This window comes from Microtus oregoni, unplaced genomic scaffold (genome assembly GCF_018167655.1).
Source record: "Microtus oregoni isolate MIOR12 unplaced genomic scaffold, Mior012 000002F_ref0000024, whole genome shotgun sequence".
Classification (NCBI taxonomy): domain Eukaryota; kingdom Metazoa; phylum Chordata; class Mammalia; order Rodentia; family Cricetidae; genus Microtus; species Microtus oregoni.
The window spans coordinates 326,822-346,670 of NW_024543061.1; the positions used below are offsets into that span (position 1 = coordinate 326,822).

A 19,849-nucleotide genomic window follows, 5' to 3' on the forward strand; every position below is an offset into this window, starting at 1 on the left:
GGCTTCTTCTTACATTCAAGTCCAGAAGTGGTTGTCACTTGGCTGTCCCCTCCCCACACACTCAAGAACCAGAGACACGGTGCACATAAGACCCTCCTCCTAGAGGGCCCACCTCTGAGCTAATGATGGCTCTTGTCCAGAAGAGGCTCACAGGGGGAACATGGGAGTCGTGTATGGATCATGACCATGTGCTAATCAAAATCCCTGGTGTCCCAGTGAGCAAACTCGGGCCCATGCTTTGGGTGCAGACACATACGGAGCAGAGATAAGTCTGGGGAGCCACAGATGTACCCTACCAGCAGGTCTACAGTAAGTGCTGAAACAGCTACAGTCAGCAGGGACCTTGAGGGCAGCTAGGTCATTGGAACACTGAACAGAAATGTGGACGCTTAGGTTGTTGGAACTTGTCCTCCAAAAGCAAACCTCAGGAGCAGCAGCTCCTTGGACAGCCCACTTAGCTCCGGTTCTGTCCCTGCCTCCTTTCTCTCACGTGTCTCGACCTCTCCACCCTTTCACCTTGCTGCTTCATCCTGCAGTGCATATGAAGCAGATCTGTTCAGCCCCACTCTCTCTTCTTCTTCTTCTTCTTCTTCTTCTTCTTCTTCTTCTTCTTCTTCTTCTTCTCTCTCTCTCTCTCTCTCTCTCTCTCTCTCTCTCTCTCTCTGGGGCTGGAAATCCTAGCATCGTACAGTGGTCCTACTACACACTGGAGACTCAAGCCTCTAGCCAACGCTACACGCTGCAAGGCACCCTTGGAATTGGCCTTATCAGCCATTTCCTCTCAAAAGCAAGGGCTCTCTCTTCTCTCTCCTCAAAGCCCAAATCCTATACACAAGCTCCCTGACTGCTTTTGGCCACCCCACCTCCTGCTTACCAGAGTAAATGGGGCCATGGATTGAGAACTCGGATGTTCTGGAGATACAGTATTTGCTTAGAATGCAAGTAGCCCTAAGTCTGATTTCCAGTGCTATATAAGGTAGGCATCGCTGTCTACATTTGTAAGGGTGGCACTGGGGAGATCTCAGAGGTTATGCTCATCCTTGGCTACTTAGAAAGTACCAGATAAGTCTAGAATTTGTGTATCCATCTCTCGAGGAAAGCAAGCACCTTTCATGCCACTTTGATAATCCCAGCAATGTGCCTGCAGCTGTACCATCCTCGAGTTCCACTTTCGGGTCTCCTGCTCACGCACACACAACTCCTTTTGCTTTAGTTAGCATCTACTATACCTGTCAGAAACCTTACAGGACCCAGGGGCCTTCAGTTCTTCCTTGTGTCCTTCAAGGACAAATAACAGATCCCCAGGGGGTGAGGGAGAGTTGGGGCTCTTCAGAGTTCCCTGTGGTCCCCAGCTCCTCCCTCCCTCCCTCCCTCTCTCTCTCTCTCTCTCTCTCTGTCTTTCCCTTTCCCCTCCCTCCCTCCCTTCCTCCTTCCCTCCCTCCCTCCCTCTCTTTCAATAGGATCTGTGTTACTTACCCAGGCTGGCTTTGAACTCCCCAGTCAACGTCTGAATGCTGACACTCAGTTGTGCTCCAGCCTCTCTTGCTTATACTGCAAAGTCCCCTCGGTACTACAGGGGATGAGTTCCAGGATACCTGTAGACTCCCATCTGCAAGTGCTCAAATCTTCATATAAAATGACACAGTAGCTACATACAAATACCTGTGCACAGCCTACTGCAGACTCTAGATGGGTACTTCAAATCATTTCACACACCACTTATAACACCTCATACAATGTAAGTGCTATGTAAAGAGCTGTTATACTGTATTACTTTTGGAAATAATAGAAAATCTGTTAATGTTCAACACAGACACAATTTTTCAGCTATTCCCTGTGCACAAGTGACTGCATCTATGGATGCAGAATGCACGGGTTTGGAGTCTGGCTGTTTAGGTAACTTTTGCTTATTCACTTGGGCTTCATCCTAGCTACACAACAATGTACTTAACGCCGCCCACCCCCACCCCCCACATGCATGTACGTGCGGACGACGCTGCCATTAAAACCAAACCAGTGTTGTGCCAGGGTTCATTTCAGTGGGCTTGGGAGAAGCAACTGATGACATTTAGAAAACTGTGCAACCCAGTTATTATTAAAAACTAGTGATAATCCACCACTTCCTGGGTAGTCACCATAGTTTCCTGCTCTCTTCTTGAGGTTTTACATGGCTGTTGGAGCTGCACGTGGGGAGAGCAGTGGCCGCAGCACACAGGATTTTCTCCCGGGGGGGGGGGGGGCTCCCTGGTCCTGCTGCTAGGGTCAGGCAGGTGGAAGGCTTTGCATTCCAGAAACCAGCAGGTGGTGCCAGGGTGTTTTTCTCACCGAGGGGGCCTGTAAATGCTGATGGGCATTCTATTAACAAACCCCCTCAGGATTGCATGTTTCTTTCTAAGTACCCCCACCTCTGCCATCTCCATGGCTTGGTTTCCTCAGGGAGACTTCTCTGTCTCCAGAGTACTGGCCCCTCTCGCGCTGACACACAATGCCTTGTGTACATCCTGTTTCACCTATAGTGCCAACAACCCCAGAATACCGTGACTTGCTGAACCCCACTGCCCACACTTGAGGCCCTTTTTCTACAGCATAGATGCTGACTGCCCCAAAAGAGGGTTTTTCTCCACCCTTCCCAGTCAGCCCTCCGCCTCGGGACTCACCTCACCCATGCCCAGCCCCTGACACTCACCATCCCTTGACCCATTACTTACCTCTCATCAAGCTTCCTGTGGGTGATTAGTCTACCTGGTCTCCATGAGTCCAGCCTCCTGCCTGAAGTATCTCCCCCACCCTGCAGCCACAGTGGTCTCTAACCTGTTTTGATTGCGTTGTTTCCCTGCTTACACCTTCAGGGCCTGCCCACTGCTCCCTACACAAAGCCCAAGTCCCTAAGTACAGCACACACAATGCCTTCTAATCTACCCTACCTCCAGCCACTATGGATGACTCCAGATGTCCCTCAAATACCCCTGTGCCCACATATATCCCTTCACCTTCAATTAACTTCCTATGTTAGGGTTTCTTTTGCTGTCAAGAGACACGATGACCTCATCAACTCTTATAAAGGAAAACATTTAATTGGGGTGGCTCACTTACGGTTCAGAGGTTCAGTCCATTATCGTCATGGCAGGAAGCAAGGCAGCATGCAGGGAGATATGGCGCTGGAGAAGGAGCTGAGAGTTTTTACATCCTGACTCACAGGCAATAGGAAGTGGTCTATGAGGCTAGATGTGGCTTGAGCATATGTGAGACCTCAAAACCTGCCTCCATAGTGACACTTCCGCAACAAAGCCACACCTCCTAATAGTGCCACTCCCTTTGGGGTCATTTGCTTTCCAACCACCACACTTCCTGAGCCCATTTGCACCTGCCCAACCTCTGCCTGACATCGATAGCCCATTCACCCCTCCAGACCCAGCCTGGAGCCACTTTCCAGAAAGGCTTAGCCTCCCCTGTGAAAAAGTGAGGTGTCCTGGTGTGTGCATGTTGACCCCTCATCATCATGCCACACCAACCTTCGTAATCATCAGATTTTGTATGTTTGATGTGGCTGTCCTCCCCACTGGACCAGCAGCTCCTTGAGGGCAGAAATGGTCTCCCCCAGTGGATTCTGGGTGCGTCATCACCATGGAGATGCTTACTATGTAAGCAAGGGCAGGATCTACACAGAGGTTGGACACACAACAAAAGGCCCCACCGCAGCTCAAAAGGAGGCCTATGAAGCCAGTTTGGAGCAATGCCTGGAAATGACCCAAACCTGGGTCCCCATCTGTGGGCTTAGGCTATGCAGTGATGCCGAAGGCAGAAAGCAGATGCTGAATTTCCCCGACTGCTGCTGTCCTGGACCGTGGCCTGCCTTGCACACGGACTATCTCTTTCTCCTCTTTACAGGTATGACACTATTACTAACCAATGGGAGGCAGTAGCCCCTCTGCCCAAGGCAGTACATTCAGCAGCGGCCACTGTGTGCGGTGGCAAGGTCTACGTGTTCGGTGGAGTCAATGAGGCAGGCCGAGCCGCGGGTGTCCTTCAGTCCTATGTGCCACAGACCAACACGTGGAGCTTCATTGAGTCTCCAATGATAGGTAAGAATCTGGTGCCTCCTCAGTCCCGGCCAGTGGGACCCCCGACAGTCCCGCATCCCACATCCCAGATAGAATTAGGATCAGCCCAAATTGTCCACAGAAATAGGTCTAGCGGTGGGTAGCATGTAGTCCCAAAGCCCAGGCGCAGCGGGGATGTCAGCACCTAGAAAAGGGCAAGCCAGCTAAGACTCTGCCTGCTCCTGGTCCCCAGCCTGTCCCAGGGCAATCATTTGGAGCACCGCTGGGAAAGAGAGAGGAGGGAGGCCAGGACCACTGACCTTGACCACCTGTTCTGCCATCCTCACAGACAACAAGTATGCACCAGCTGTCACCCTCAATGGCTTTGTGTTCATCCTGGGAGGAGCTTACGCCAGAGCCACCACCATCTACGACCCAGAAAAAGGCAACATCAAGGCGGGCCCAAATATGAATCACTCTCGCCAGTTCTGCAGGTGAGGGAGTATCTGGGCTGGGGCTGTGGAGGAGTGGGGACTGGAGGGGTGCATGGGTGAACTCGCCCCCACCCCAGGAACAGATGGCAGGACTAGAGTATAATATGGGGCCCCTAAGAGCAGCTGTGAGAGGATCCTGTATCCCCAAACTATGGCTCCGTATGATCTCGTCTCACACTGGAAAAGACATAAAAGTCACCCTCCCTTCAGGGAGAAGCAAGACCAGCTCTCCCCTCGGGCGCCTTCCAGAGGCATGTCAGGACAACTGGCCTCTGATGGGAATGCTCTGGGCACATATGTGAACCCCAAGATGGCCCAGGCAAGGGCACACGCTGCATCTGTCTGCTCCTCTACGGCTTCCTGACGAGCTGCAAGCACAGGCAGACACAGGAGGTAGAATGCAGCTTGTCCCCAGCACCCTGACCCCAGGTCTATGAGATGCCAGCCCTAGCTCTTCTGAATGCTTCCTTTCCCTGTCTAAGAAGAACAGGAATAAGGAACACCCTAGACACCCCACTGTTTTCAGTCCCATAGCGGGTGCTTCCCGAAGAGCCCCAGAGGCCATGACTAAGTCTTCAGTTATCAATGACAGGAAGTGTTTATTGAGTACCTGGTGTTTGTCTAGTTACACAGAAGGTAACGCTTACTGCTAGCATGTGGCTTCAACTTGGAGAAGTAGCTTTCCCGGCCCTAGAAAAGTCTATCTCCTCTGGCGTTTAAATGCAGAAAACTGCGAGGCTCCTGGTGGAGTTTGAGTTCCTCATATTTTGAACTGTCCTTTGATACCACAACCTCGATCATGGTCTGACTTTTCCGTAGCTAACAGTGATGTTTGAACACCGAGTCCATGAGGAAGAGGCCAATGCCTTACCAGAGACTACAAGCAACAGGAAACACTGAGTCCCAAGGGTGGGCGGAAGCTGGCCTTCGGGAGAGAAACAGGGAGATAGTTGGCCATTAGAGAGAGAGAGAGAGAGAGAGAGAGAGAGGAGAGAGAGAGATGAAAGCCCAGAGTAGCAAGGAACTAGAAGGGAGCACTATGGAGGCCTCGGTGTGTGATGAGAAATCTAGAGTTGGGATGTGTTCTGGTCTGGGCCTTGCAAAAATTAGGAGAGCCTTGAAAACTTCTGGGTCCATTTTTAAGAAAGAGCCAAGAAGAATTGGCCATTTGATGGGGTGAAGGAGAAATTGGGGCTAGAAACATGGCGAGAAGCAACAGCTGAAATGTATGAAGAAGTAAGTGCAGGGCTGCAGAGATGACTTAGTGGATAAGAGCAGTTGTTCTCTTGCAGAGGACCTGGGTTCGATTCCCTGCACCCACATGGAGGTGTAATTCCAATTCCAGTGGACCTGGTGCCCTCTTCTGACCTCTGCAGACACCAGGCATGCATGCTATACACATACATACATGCAAGCAAATCTCATAACATAAAGTAAAAAAACTTAATTCAAGGAAATTCTAAAGAAGCGCAGAAAGAGCAGCAGACCAGGCCTTTGAAGAGCTGACTGGAATAACAGGTCCCAGTCAGCGAGTGTCACTCAGGAAACTGGTCCAAGCAGAGCTGTCAGTCACCCTGCAGAGCACACTTGGCCCTTGAGTCACAGGTGGAAGCAGGCCCAGTCACACGTGCTGAGGAGACAGGAAGAAGGTGGGACTCTGGTTCCTGGGCAGAGGGGCAGGGCTTCCTGTGACAGGGCTGCCGCTTGGTTAGATCTGACCCCTGTTGTTCTGTCTCTTGGTGTTTTGAGTCACGTCCCCAGCTCCGTGTGAAACTCCTAAGGCTCTGTACGCACACTAGGAAAAGATGCTCAGTAAAGGCTCAGAGACGGGCAGGCATCTATGTAGAAGCGTCCACTGTCGCAGCTGTCTGTAGTGTCTTGGCAGAGCTGGGAGGTGGCAGCTAATCAAAATGAGCTTATCTCCTCTGAGAACAGTACCGCGTGTCATCCTGAGTGTTCCTGTAGAAAAATGTCATTGTTGTTTTGTTGTTTATTGGCCCAGGTTAGGCGTCAGAGAAGAGCAAGATCTGTCCAAGAGGGCCCAGGGGCCCCTACAGCCAGGACAGGGTTGGGATCTATTTTCAGAACCAATAAAGAAACTCAAGGCCTAACTCTCTGCCTCGCTTTCCCTCCCATAGTGCTGTGGTGCTTGATGGTAAAATTTATGCAACCGGAGGCATCGTGAGCAGCGAGGGACCAGCTCTGGGCAACATGGAAGCCTATGAGCCAACAACGAACACATGGACCCTCCTACCCCACATGCCCTGTCCTGTGTTTAGACATGGCTGTGTCGTGATAAAGAAATATATTCAAAGCGGCTGACATCGGCAGAGAGCCCAGGACAAGCCTATGGGGCGAGTCTGGTGAGGCAAACGCCACACACCATGGTTATCTTCCGACACCAACGAGAGGCCCACAGAACACAATCAAGAAACTCACTGCGCTAACATTTCGAATATTCTCTACATTGAATGTAGAAAATCATCCTCGCCTTTTGGGTGAAGCAGGGCACAGCGCTTCGGGCAGCAGGAACCTGAAAAACAGAGCCAGGGCTCGCTGGCCAGCCAAGGCGCTTGCTCTCAACAGGGGGCACTCGCTCTGCCCGGTGCAATAGTTTCACATATTTTTCAACTGGGAGAGAGGCTGTTTTTTTTTTCCTTCTTGCAGAGCAAGCTCAATCCCTAAACCACCATAGATCAATTATCCTGTGACAATATTGGGCATCAGGCTCTTTTGGAATAAGGTCAAAGTGTCCTTATCACTTTGATTCCTACTTTCTTTGTTTTTCGTTTTTGTTTTTAACCAATCTACACTTTCAAGTGGCCGAGAGAAAAAAACGAGGGACGGGGCTGTGCAGCACCAAGGCCTACGAGAGGGCTGGTTGCCACCAGACAGGAGAGAGGGCCAGCTGCAGAGCCAGGGCTGACAGCCGCAGGGATTGCTGGGAAGAGCCACCTGTCCTTCACGGATTTTTCTACCATGTTTTTGCTGCGAAGGGACATGGTGGGATGTGCTAGCTTTCTCTTAGCCAGTCTGAATTATTTAGATTTCCGAGGCATTTTTCTTGATACACAAAAGGCTATTTTTAAGTACCGAGAGGAGGAGGCCACAAGAGGGGCAACGCTGTGGGGCTTCCCAGAGCTCTTTGTAGGTAGTGCCAGAGGGGGGCACTGGCTCTCATTTTTCTATGTGCAGAATAGAGGAGCTCTCCTGAGGTGGGCCATGCCCCCACTTTATTTTTGGAAAAAGTTAACTCCCAGACAGCCCTGGAAGACTATGCCTCATTGAGGCATTGTCGGGGGGAGGGGGGGGAGAGGGTCTATTCTAGAAGAATGTAGTTCTGGCTTCTGACACCAGTCCAGCTCCCTCCGTGAGGTAAAGCTGAGGACCCAGGCCCAGAAAAGGGACTGAGGGAGGGAGGGAGGGAGGGAGAAGAAATGTCTACAAAGCACAGGAGACTATTTTTGATATTTATAGCTATATATTCAAGGCACCTGCCGCGAGAGCTCTCAGGATGGGGACAGCCTTCTTAGACGAGCCATGACAGCCACGGCCTGAGGGGCACGCCGAGAAACCGCTCTTATTGTTGCCTTGTTGGATAGCAACCTGAGAAAAGGGAAGCCAGGAAAAACCTCCCAATGAGGCTCAGAAGAGAAAGGCCTTCCCATTAGTCCTTAGACCCTCAAACCTCACCCGGTCCTCAGCTTCCGTTCCAGGGCAGGAAGAAGGCCGCCGCCACCGTGCTGTTTAGTTGAAGTTAGTACCAAATACACACCATTTTTCTACCTGGGAAGTCAGCTCGCCATGACCTCATAGTAAGAACCAGTGACAGAGAGAAAAAGAGACAGGATACACTCTCCATCATTCAGTATTGGATGACACAAAATTCCAGTCCTAACGACGGGCATCAACTTCTAGCATTACAAGTGCGGCTCCCACTTGACAAGATACCGAGCTTCGTTATGCAGTTTTTAATATTATTTATTATTTAAAAAAAGTAATAAGCACAAAACTACATACATTGTATGTCATTTAAAAGTATTTATGTCAAACAGGGTGCAAGCGTGAACCCAAGGACTGGAGCACAAATTTCTAACTGCCTGGGGCAGGGTGAATGTGAGCATTGGCGTGCGTCTGCCTCCAAGGGAGGTGCTAGTGGTGAAGAGGACTCCGCGGAGGACACTGAGATTCCGTTTCTCTCCTCATCGATCACACTGGAGCAAACTGGCTATTTCTGTGAATGACATAAAACAGGGTTCTCTGTAATGGTATTGTATATAGTATATGTTTATTGTTAAGTTGTTATATTATAATAAATATATTTATAGATCTAGACTGGGAAGCTGATGCAATGTCTTTGTGTGCCACCGCCTTTGCCTCAGTGACACCACACCCCGGCACAAGCCTGCCATTCCTCTTGGCCGCCAAGAGTACACGTCCCCTTCTAGACGGCGGCCGTGTAGGTTTCGATGACTGGAGAGGACAGGTTTGCAAGGGGACGGGAGAGGAACAGTAACCAATAAAGGACAGCTGAAGGTCAAAGTTGAAAGGACTTTCAGACACAATGGAATTGACCCGAGACTATTCCCTTCACCTATGCACGTCTGATCATAGCCATGCATCTGGAAGCGCCATAGCTTTCTTCCCCCACCCCTTTCTCTCCTGCACTGGAGCCATTTGCTTCTCAATTCATCGACCTAGCAGGAGCCACAAGACACTTTCCTCTAGGAAGAAACATCGAGTGTGATTTCCGTGCTAAGAACCAGGTCGGGTGACCTCCCCACTTCCTCTTTTAGTCTGTCACACAAACACACATTGCTATGCCCAGGACACCTAGGCAAGGTTTATTTAGTGTGAAATGTGGAATGCCTCTCTCAGGAAGGATGCTTACAAAAGAGGGCAGGTTTTCCAAAGTAGTCACCTACAGGAAGCCTCCATGCCCTTAATCCTTAAGTTTTACCAAGATCTAGTGTCTCCTTAAAAGCAAAAGCCTAATATGGTGGGAAGAGGAGGCGTTGATGCCTTGAGATGAGTGGACCATATGTCTATCAGATAAACATTTCCCTGGGAACATCAATCCTGCAAGACAAGATGGAGGCTGTCCAGTGGATGCCAGTCATGAAGAGCTAAAATGATAACTTGTGGTAAAAGCAATATGCCAGCTCCATTCTTGTCTACTCCATTTTCTTTTTATCAAGGGAAATGCTCTCGTGGTCCATGAAGAGTCTCTGTGTTTTATACCTAACTCTGGTGGTAATCAGATTCCATTTTTACCATAACAAGGCAGGTGCGTCCACTGGAGTAGGGAAGCCACCGTGATAACCATCAAGGTACAACCACCTGATATAACAAAGAAGGTTAGAAGACAGTCCACATTGTGGATTTTTTTAAAAACCTCAGGAGAGCAATCAGAATGATCTATTGCTTGTGTGGTAGAGTATTTTAGTTAAAGGGACCAGGTCATACAATTGGAAAATGTTAGTTAAGTAGAAATAACGGTTAGATCAAAAAAATTTAACATTAATTAAAAAGGTGCTGGCAGATAGAATCCAAAAGGTTTTTTAAAAAAGCTCAACACTGAAACTCAGCAAGGAATGAGGTAATGCCTAGTAGCTATTAAGTTGACTCCCTACACCCACCTGTAGGGGGAGCTGTGCTGGGGAGGTGCATGAGACCCTACAGAAGCGCTGAGGGTTCTGCAGATGAGACAGCAGGTGGCAGGCACCGCACATATCAGGAGCCTGAGGAGCACTGAGATAATCACTTCTAGGCGTAAAGAAATGACGTGAACTCTAGGAGAATAATGCTAACAGGGTATGTAAGATTGACAAGGTCTTGTTTGTTGACACTAATGATGTACTAGCCACCATACTAAGCACACAGAGCACTGGATCCCCACAATTCAGGTACGAAAGACACACACACACAAAAAAAAAAAAAAACAAAGAAAATCCATCTCTGTACAAGACTGTAGCTTAAGATGTGCGGCTATGTGCAGAAGACACATGCTTGTGTATAGATGTACATAGATGAACCCAGTTCACAAGACCGCCTAGACCTGCGCTCTGACGACTTTGAGACCAGGGTCCTTCTTCCCCAAGCTACCTCAGAAACCTTTACCTTCATACAAAGGTAAAGGTTTGTACCTGCACCCCAAGCGTGCAGCCCTATCATTGTACTCATGGAATCGCGAGTATATATTCTTCCCTCTTTTCAAGAATTTATATACCTATAATTATATAGTTACTTATGTAATAAAAAGATAGATATGCTATGCATTTTTTTCTTTTGTCCTTTTTCCTGCAGCGTTACAGGATCACACCCAAGGGCTGCATGTTAAGTGACCACTTTGCCCCCAATCCCTATAAAGTGCTTCCGTGGTAACGAGAGACAGAAAGTAATGTTTCCTGAGCTTCAATCCAAGAAATTCGTGTGTGTGTGTGTGTGTGTGTGTGTGTGTGTGTGTGTGTGTGTAAGCTGTAAGAAATAGTAAGAAATTCTTTGTGTGTGTACGTGTATATGTATATGTGTGTGTAGATAAGCAGTAAGAAATTGTGTGTGTATGTATGTGTCTGTGTATGTATGTGTGTGTATGTGTGTAGATAAGCAGTAAGAAATTCTTTATGTATGTGTCTGTGTGTATGTAGGTGTGTGTCTATGTCTGTGTATGTATGTGAATGTGTGGAGAAGCAGTAATCAAAGGATTCAAAATAAAGGATCTGAGAAAATTAAAAATAAGAAAACAGATTGCCACATATTAATGCTAAACTCTGGGGTACTTTATCAAGATCTGCTCTTTGCTTCGTCCTCCTCATTTTTCTCCTCTTCCTCCAGAATTAGAGATTAACAAGTTTCATGCATGGTGAGCAAGGACCCTAGAGTGCACTGCATTCCTCTCTCTCTCTGTCTCTGTCTCCCTCCCTCCCTCCCTGCCTTCTTCCCTCCCTGCCTCCCTCCCTCCCCCCCCCCCAGTAAAATGCTCCCTTGGCACGACTGCACACAGCATCCCGTATGCCCTCAGCTGCCTCGGCAGCACAGGGTGCCATCTCCACACTGAATAACATGAAGGAGGTCATCGGTACAGAGACCATCAGAGGACATGAATGGAATGTGACCTTAGTCCCAGCACAGCCCTACAGAAGACACCCAGGTAAACCCACCAGACTCCGAGACTTCAACAAGTCAGCCGGTGGCCTGTCAGTGTCCAGGGCCAGCTCGCTGACTCGAGAATCCCTGCTAAGCACATGGTTCCCCAAGGCAGCCCCGGCTTAGCTCTTGACTCCAAAACCAAGTCTCCTTCCTTTCCATCGCCTGTATTTAAATTCAAAAATGTACACAGCGAGCCTAGCATTCCACTAAAATACCACATTAAAACATAGATTCTACTGCATCCTTGTCTTGACATGCACATTGGTGTTAGCAGACCAACTTACAGCCAACTCCAGTCAGAAAATCTTGGGTCTAATAATCTACTTTTTTTGTTTCTGAGGATCACTAAGTTCAATAAATGTGGAAATCTTTATAGTATATATAGTATAGCAGACCAGTGATCTGGAATGGAGATTTAACTGTGTGAAAGGCAATTGCTTCCTTCCTTTTAAATACAACCCATGAAGCACCTTTAGTAATATATGGTAACTACAAAGCCACCAGACAAGTGAATGGCACTCCCTTTAAATGCATGGAAGATTTTGCGACTCCCTGCCCCAAATACCTTTATTTCAGCATACTAAGTACAATTATGGATTGTCTTATTTTCTTCCTTTCATCCTTTTTTCTCTAAACAACCCAGGCTGCCCTCAAAATGACTTATGTAGGCAAAACTGGTCTTGAATTTCTGACCTCTCTGCTGCTGCCACACAAGTGCTGGGATTACTGACATCTGCTACCAAGCCAAGCTCTTGCATTTATTAAAATGCTAAAATAAAAAAATTTAATTTTCTTTCTCAGAGAACCTTAAGCTACAAAGTAACCATACACAGGGTTTAGAAATACTGAACTCTCATCCTGAGTTGACTTTTTTTTGCCACAATGAGAATATTGCAAAGGCCCTATGCTGTGGTGGCCAAGGAAATATGAGTGGCACTCACAGGCTTTGAGGGAGTTCAGAGGATCTTGGGACTGTGTTCTTGTCTGTAACTTTTGGACTCCAAATATACAAGTTTGGAGCAATGGTTACTGATTTACCATTGCTTGAGAACTCAGAATGTCAAGGGCATAGCTAGGGTTTCTGTTGCTGTGAAGAGACACCGTGACCATGGCAACTCCTACAAAGTCAAACATTTCATTGAGGCTGGCTTACAGTTCAGAGGTTTAGCCCATCGCCATCACAGCGGGAACCATAGTAGCATGCAGGCAGACCTGGTGCTGGAGAGGAACTGAGAGTTTTGCATCGGAGTTGAAGGCAGCAGACAAGACTGCCACACTGGTCTGGCTTGAGCTTCTGAGACTTCCAAGCCTACCCCATAGTGATGCAGTTCCTCCAAAAAGCCAAATTTACTCCCACAAGACCACACCTCCTAATAGTGTCACTCCCTATAGACTTCTGGGGGCCATTTTATTCAAGTCACAAGCCTTTGATAAATTAGATCAAAAACATTACCTCATTGGGCATTTCCTTCATCATTATCTGAATCCATTATACCTATGAAACCATAAACCCTACACTTTGCAAGTCTCTTCTGCATTCACATGTGCATGGGCCTGCTTAACCTGCTAGATTTTTGTTGTTGAGACAAGGTCTTTTGTATCCCATTCTGATCTCTAACTGGTTATACAGTCAAGGGCAAGGGTGGCCTTGAACTTCAGATTCTTCTGCCTTTACTTCTGAGCCCTGGGATCACAGGCATATGCCAACGCAGCATTTCGGGCATGCTAGGTGAGCACAGCCACATGTGCAGCCCCTGCATTTCCTCTTTAAGTCATCATCTTTACTTTTTGATGCTTTCCAATGTCTCCCAATTGAGAAGCTATACCCGGAGTTTGTTTCTCAGAAACGCATCCCTCCTCTTTTTTTTTTTCTCCCCCACCTCCACCCCAAGACAGGGTTTCTCTATGTAACAGAGTCCCAGCAGTCCTGGAACTCCCTCTGTAGACCAGGTTGTCCTCAAACCCAGAGATCCACCTGCCTCTGCCTCCAGAGTGCTGGGATTCAAGGCGTGTGTCACCACTGCCCAACTTGCATTCCTCTTCCTGATAGCTCATCCTTCTAACACCCAAGTCCTTCTGACAGATCCAGAAAACAAACCACAGTCCTAGTCACCTAACCTCTGTGGCTTCTTTGGGGTAGAGAGCCGCAGGGCTGGGGAAAATGTATTCACATTGATTGACACCTCAGGCTTGCCTCACTCTGACTCTAAGCCTGTGCTTCTTATTACCCTTTACGTTTCCCATTCACCACGCTCTCTGCAGACAAGCTTATTTTAGCAATACCCAACTGCGGGGGGGGGGGGAGGTTTAGGGCTGGGAAGACTAGATTGAATTTGAATCCACATAGAACAAAAAACTACCCTGGCATGGCTAAGAATGCCTATGACCCCAGCACAGAGGAACAGAGGCAAGCATTCTGTATCTCCTAGCTTAGTCTCTGTGGCAGCCAGAATCCCAGAAGGAAAACTCTCATTAGAGTGTCCAGACCCAATGCTAGCTCAGTTCCAGGAACAAATAAGCCCCCTTAAGTGGCAGTAGCCATAAGAGAAGCTGAGCGCTCTACAGGACTGCGTGAAATGCTGAGCTTCCATGTGAAGAGCTGGCCAGGATCAAAAAAGAGCACGATCCATCTCTAAACGCTGATGTGACTGCCACCAGGTCCTGCTGGCTGTGCATATGGCTATGGCTGCTCCTCAAGGTTCCTATAAACTCTACAACTCATGAGAATATATTTATTGTTTTATGGTTCTGGGCATTGTTAGTCTGAATTGGGGTCTAGGAGCTAAGACAAGGCACCCATGGCCTGTGTTCCTCTCGGAAGCTGTAGGAAGAACCTAGCTTTTCCTGTATTGCATCCCTGTAGTAAGACTCCTCGTGATTACATTATAGCCCCAAACAATCCCGAAACCACTCCATCTCATGATTAATTGTGTCTTCAATGTCTCTTCAACATGGGAGGTGAACTTACAGAGAGCCGCGTCAGCTTACCAAAGTAATAGAACTTAAAAACTCTACCATGCTATTGAAACATGACTTCAATGATAGAAACAGCCACAGAAACCAACAAGGACTTCTGGTTTGAACATAATCAGGTTTGCTGTTTGCTTAAAAAAGAAATCAGCCCTCTCCACAAGACTATATAACCAAGTTAGCATCAAACATCTCATAAATGATTTTCAAACCGGCCAGGACACAATCCAAGATCACTTGACATTTAAGAGCTAGGCGTACATTAAGTAATTCACAAAAGAAAAAGCAATTAACAAACACCACCATGAGGTTTCTCAGAGGCTGAAATGATTTTAAGAAAATAAAAATTAAAAATCTCCAAATCTAAAGAAAAAAAACTTTATTAAAAATGAACAGAGGGGCCAAAGAGGAGGCTCAGTAGTCAAAATGAGAGCACTCGCTGAGCATCTTGAGGACCGAAGTTCAGATCCTAGCATTCATGTGAAAAGTCAACATCATGTGGATATCTGTAACCCTGGTTACAAAGGGGCAGAGAAGGAGAATCATGGGGGATTTCTGTCGACCAGACTAATGGAGAAAAATGAGCCCCAGACTCAGAGAGAAGCTGTATGCCAAGGAAATCAGTAGGAAATGATTGATACCTGATCCCCTCTTCTGGTCTCTGCATGCACACCCATATACACACATGTGAATACTATTCAAACACATAAACATAAATAAATAAATAAATAAATCTCTTAAAAATTGAACATAACCTCAGTAACCTGCAGGACTATATATATAAAGAAAGGTCCAACACCCACGCCACTGAAACCCCAACAGGACAGGAGAAAGGTGTTGGTACAGACAGAGAACTGGAAGAAATGATGACTAAAGGCATCCCAAATAGGCAGAATACCTGAACTTACAGACCCAAAGATAAGTAAGCACAAAGTGGAAAACCTCAGAGATATTCATGCCCAGTTACAATGATTGAAAGTCAATGTAAAGAAAAAGTCTTTAAACATAGTCAGAGAAAACAACACATTACATAAACCACAATTCAAATGACAACTTGAAATATTAAAAAGAAAATCATGACTGGAACCAACAAATTGAAAGAGCATTTCAAAGCCAGGCAAGGTGGAGGTGAGATCAGGAGTTGAAGGTCATACCTGGAAAGCTCAAGGCCAATCTTGATTACCTGAGGTTTTGTCTCCACAAAGCCAATCAACAAATAAGGAACATTTCAACAGAGCCTCAGGAGAGCATTAGGGGAGCAGTAGTTACACACATGTTAAAGCTGCTGCCATGACTGGGAATATAAACTTTGGAACTGGACCCAGACTGCAAAACACCATCAGCATCCTCCAGCAAATGTTACGGCTGGCACCCTCACTGATGGTTCTTCTCCCTGGTAAAGGCTCAGAGATGATAATGGATGACCCACTTTGATGGTCAGTTACAACTGCTAGCCTGATTGCATTAAGAAATACCTATGTTATTGATAGGGCATATCATGGGGTATGTCTGCTGATGGCATTTCTCAGAGTGGTTTACCCGGGGCCCATCCTGAATGTGTGTGGCATTCCATGGGCTAGAGTTCCATGATGAAGAGAAAGGGGGAAGAGGCCAGCAGAATATTGGCATTTTCCTTTTTCCACCTCATGGTCAGCACCAAGGATCAAGTAACTCCCAACACTCACCTTTCTCTCCAGGGTGGACTGTCATCCTTTGAACCGTGAGCCAAGACAACCTCTCCCTCTCTTGCTTTGTGTCGGGTATTTGGTTACAGCAAGGAGAAAAGTAACTAATACATCTAGTGACAAGCAGCCTGACAGGTGTGCCTGACCCATGGCCCATGGACTGAATGCAGCAAAGGATAGCTTCAAACATGGTCTGCCTGCATGTCTGCCTGCAGGCCAGAAGAGGGCACCAGATCTCATTACAGATGGCTGTGAGCCACCATGTGGTTGCTGGGACCTGAACTCAAGACCTCTGGAAGAGCAGACAGTAACCATTGAGCCATCTCTCCAGCCCGAGATTTCTTTTTGCAATGCTACCGTACAATGCCCAAATACAACTCTGTAGATGTATCTGATAGCAACATCCAAAGACTGGATATACCTGCTGTTCTAACTTTTCTGTACCAATCATTTGTCTTCTTCAACTGTCCTACAAAACCTGCCTTCATCTTCTACTTCTCGCTCCCTTCGCAAGCCCTGCACAATCCGAGTTTCCCTGGATTCCCCCCTCCCCTTCAGACCTGTCTCAATCTGGACTTCTCAAACTGCCATTCCCAGGAATCTGGACCAAGCTCTTTTATGGTGTCAGAGCTTCATCAACATTGTGCATCTCCTAAGAAGCTGTGGCTTCTGTAGGGCCCTCAAGTGACATTTGAAAATGCTGAAAGAGCAGAGCCATCATCCCCAAATCTCCATCTAGTGAATACTTCCTGCAGAAATAAACTCTCTGATGAAGAAAAACTAAGAATTTGTCTTTACTAGATTTGCATCACAGAAATTGTTTAAATTACATTTACTTATTCATTTATTCATTCATTCGTCTGTGTGTTTGCATGTTTGTTCATACACGCACACACCATTTACACACACACCATGGTGCAGACGTGGAGGTCAGATGAAAACTCAAAGTACTCTGTGCTCTTCTTCCACCATGTGGTGGAATCAAACTCAGGGATCAAACTCAGATCATCAGCCTTGGTGACAAGTACCCTTTATCTGCTATTCTACCTCACTGGCCCTAAAGGAAGAAAGCCTTTCGGAGAAATAAGGACATGTGAGACCACAGTACTGAAAGGGAAACAATAAATGTCTGGGTAAATAAAACAAATGATTTTTACCCTTACGTTCCTGAAAGTATTTGTGACAGTTGACAGGAAAACAATGCCTGGTGAGGTTTTCAGTGTTGTAATACAATTCCTATGACAACTATTGCATTTAGATGGAAGATTTCTATATTTTGCTTTGTTGTTGTTGTTTGTTTGGTTTTGGTTTTTTTGAGACACGGTTTCTCTGTAGCTTTTGGAGCCTTTCCTAGAGCTAGTTCTTGTAGACCAGGCTGGCCTCGAACTCGCAGAGGTTCACCTGCCTCTGCCTCCTGAGTACTGGGTTTAAAGGTGTGTACCACCATGGCCTGGCCAGATTTCTATATTTTGGATAAGGTAGGAAAATATTAATTTTAGATAAATTGTGAAAAGTATATAAAGTATCAAAGAAATCCCTACAAGTAGTTCAGAGATAATCAGAAACCCAGGAAATGAAAACGGAATAAAGCTAAATAACCCATATGATGCAGAATAAGAAAAGAGGAGACAAGTAGGAAACATAATAAGAGAGTAGAGTAAAAGCAAACATGTGCATAATTACTTTGAGTGTAAACCCTCGATCATAGCGTTAGCACAGCTGCTATGCCCTCTCTCTCCCCTACACCACCACTACCTCCCAAAAAACCCAGAAAACAGCCAAGTGACAGTGAGGTTGTGGAGAAGTTAGAACTCTGTGCACCTTCTGTGGGAATAAAAATGGTTCAGCTGCTAAGGAAAACAGTATGGTAATTCCTCACGAAATTAAAAATGGAACTACCATATGATCCCACGATTCTACTTTTGGCCATATCCATAAAAGAAACAAAAGCAGGGACTTCAAGGGATATTCATAGCCTTATCTGCAGTAGCCAAAGACAGAAGCAACCACATGCCCATTGAAGGATGGGTGGATAAACAGAGTTAGTGTATTACATATAACAGGATATTCTCAGACTCTAAAAGGAAGGAAATCCCGAGGCGAGTTAGCGGGGATAAACCTTGAGGACATAATGCTGAGAGAAAGGAGGAGAATGAAATCCTCCTTACACAAGAGACCAAGAAGAGCCAAATTTAGGCTGGACATGGAGGCACATGACTGTAATCCCTGTACTCAGGAGGTTTGGAAAGGAAGACATGAGTTCAAGGTCAGTATGGACTATGTGGAAAGTTCCAGACTTGGCTGACTATATAGCAAAAATGAATAAAATAAAATATGATAAATAAAATAAAAGAACAGTCAAATTCCTAGAGACAGAAAGTAGATAGGTGTTGTGTTTATTTTTGTTGTTTGTCCCCCTCCTTGGTGATATTCATATTTATCTACTTCATATGACTCTTAGGATTTAAATATTCAGTATATAACCCTAGAAGGATGGTGGCCATATTTTTTTTTTCATGGGAGAAAGAAGTTGCATATGCTGAGTGAAATTTATATGGGAAGCCACAGTTTTGAACCAAACTTCTGCAAACCACTTACACAAAGTACTGGGTAATTAAACAAATTAAATAAAACAGGCAAGTTCAGAATTAAAAATGAATGAACAAGCTTGGGAAAAGAACAAAACTCCTGGAGATTGCCAGCAACCTATCAGAAGAGGCTCTGTGTGTCTGAGCAAGCACAATAAATAAGGTCTCTGCCCCAACCCCGACTAGCCTGACAAAAGCAGCCTGCCTTGTTCCATTTTAGCTTTCTTTAGCCTTCTGCTACCTACAGAACTAGATCCTCTTTTCAACCCCTAGAAACACCCATTCTATTAGATGGAATAAGATGCCAGGCAGTTCTAGAATCGCCAATTAAAACAAACAAATAAACGAAAGGTCATGGCTAATTAGATCTTTAAAATTAAATTTATTACAATTTTGACTTTTGATCCATACATGGAAAGACAAGAGGCTAGGTGCATGAGGTAAAATGGTGGAAAAAGCAATGCCATTCAAATGCTTCCTTAAAAACAGACTGAGCTGCCAGGCGGTGGTGGCACCTTCCATCTCAGCACTCATGAGGCAGAGGGAGGTGGATCACTGTGATTTCGAGGCCAGCCCAGCATGCAGAGTGAGTTCTAGGACAGCCAGAACTACATGGTGAAACTCTTGTCCTGAAAAGCCAATATACACATACATACATACATATATATATATATATATATATATATATATATATATACAGTGTGTGTGTGTGTGTGTGTGTGTGTGTGTGTGTGTGTGTGTGAGACGAGAAGACTCCTGTACTGTGCTGGATGGTAAAGAGTGTCACCCAATGACAAAAGGTTCCATTTGCTAAGAACACATAACCGTTCTAAATGTGATACAACCAACAACGGGGCTTCTAGATACAGAAAGCAAAATGCAATAGAACCAAAGGGAGAGGTAAACAAATCCACAATTACATT

The 19,849-nt window shown here is 46.3% G+C and overlaps 2 protein-coding genes across 3 annotated transcripts in view; one reads left to right on the plus strand and one right to left on the minus strand.

Moving 5' to 3' along the window:
- Window positions 1-8,955, plus strand: part of Klhl29 (kelch like family member 29) — a 304,108-nt gene extending 295,153 nt beyond the window's left edge. The window contains exons 11-13 of one of the 2 annotated variants that reach the window (XM_041642969.1): window positions 3,889-4,082; window positions 4,390-4,534; window positions 6,673-8,955. In XM_041642969.1, coding sequence (XP_041498903.1) covers window positions 3,889-4,082; window positions 4,390-4,534; window positions 6,673-6,856 — 523 coding nt within the window. In that variant the 3' untranslated portion in view covers window positions 6,857-8,955. The remainder of the gene's footprint in view (window positions 1-3,888; window positions 4,083-4,389; window positions 4,535-6,672) is intronic. The other variant, XM_041642960.1, reaches the window with a different exon arrangement.
- Atad2b (ATPase family AAA domain containing 2B) overlaps window positions 8,695-19,849 on the minus strand; it is a 151,030-nt gene continuing 139,875 nt past the window's right edge. The window contains exon 28 of the mRNA XM_041642944.1: window positions 8,695-8,768. Within this exon, the coding sequence (XP_041498878.1) occupies window positions 8,763-8,768 (6 nt within the window). The 3' untranslated portion in view covers window positions 8,695-8,762. The remainder of the gene's footprint in view (window positions 8,769-19,849) is intronic.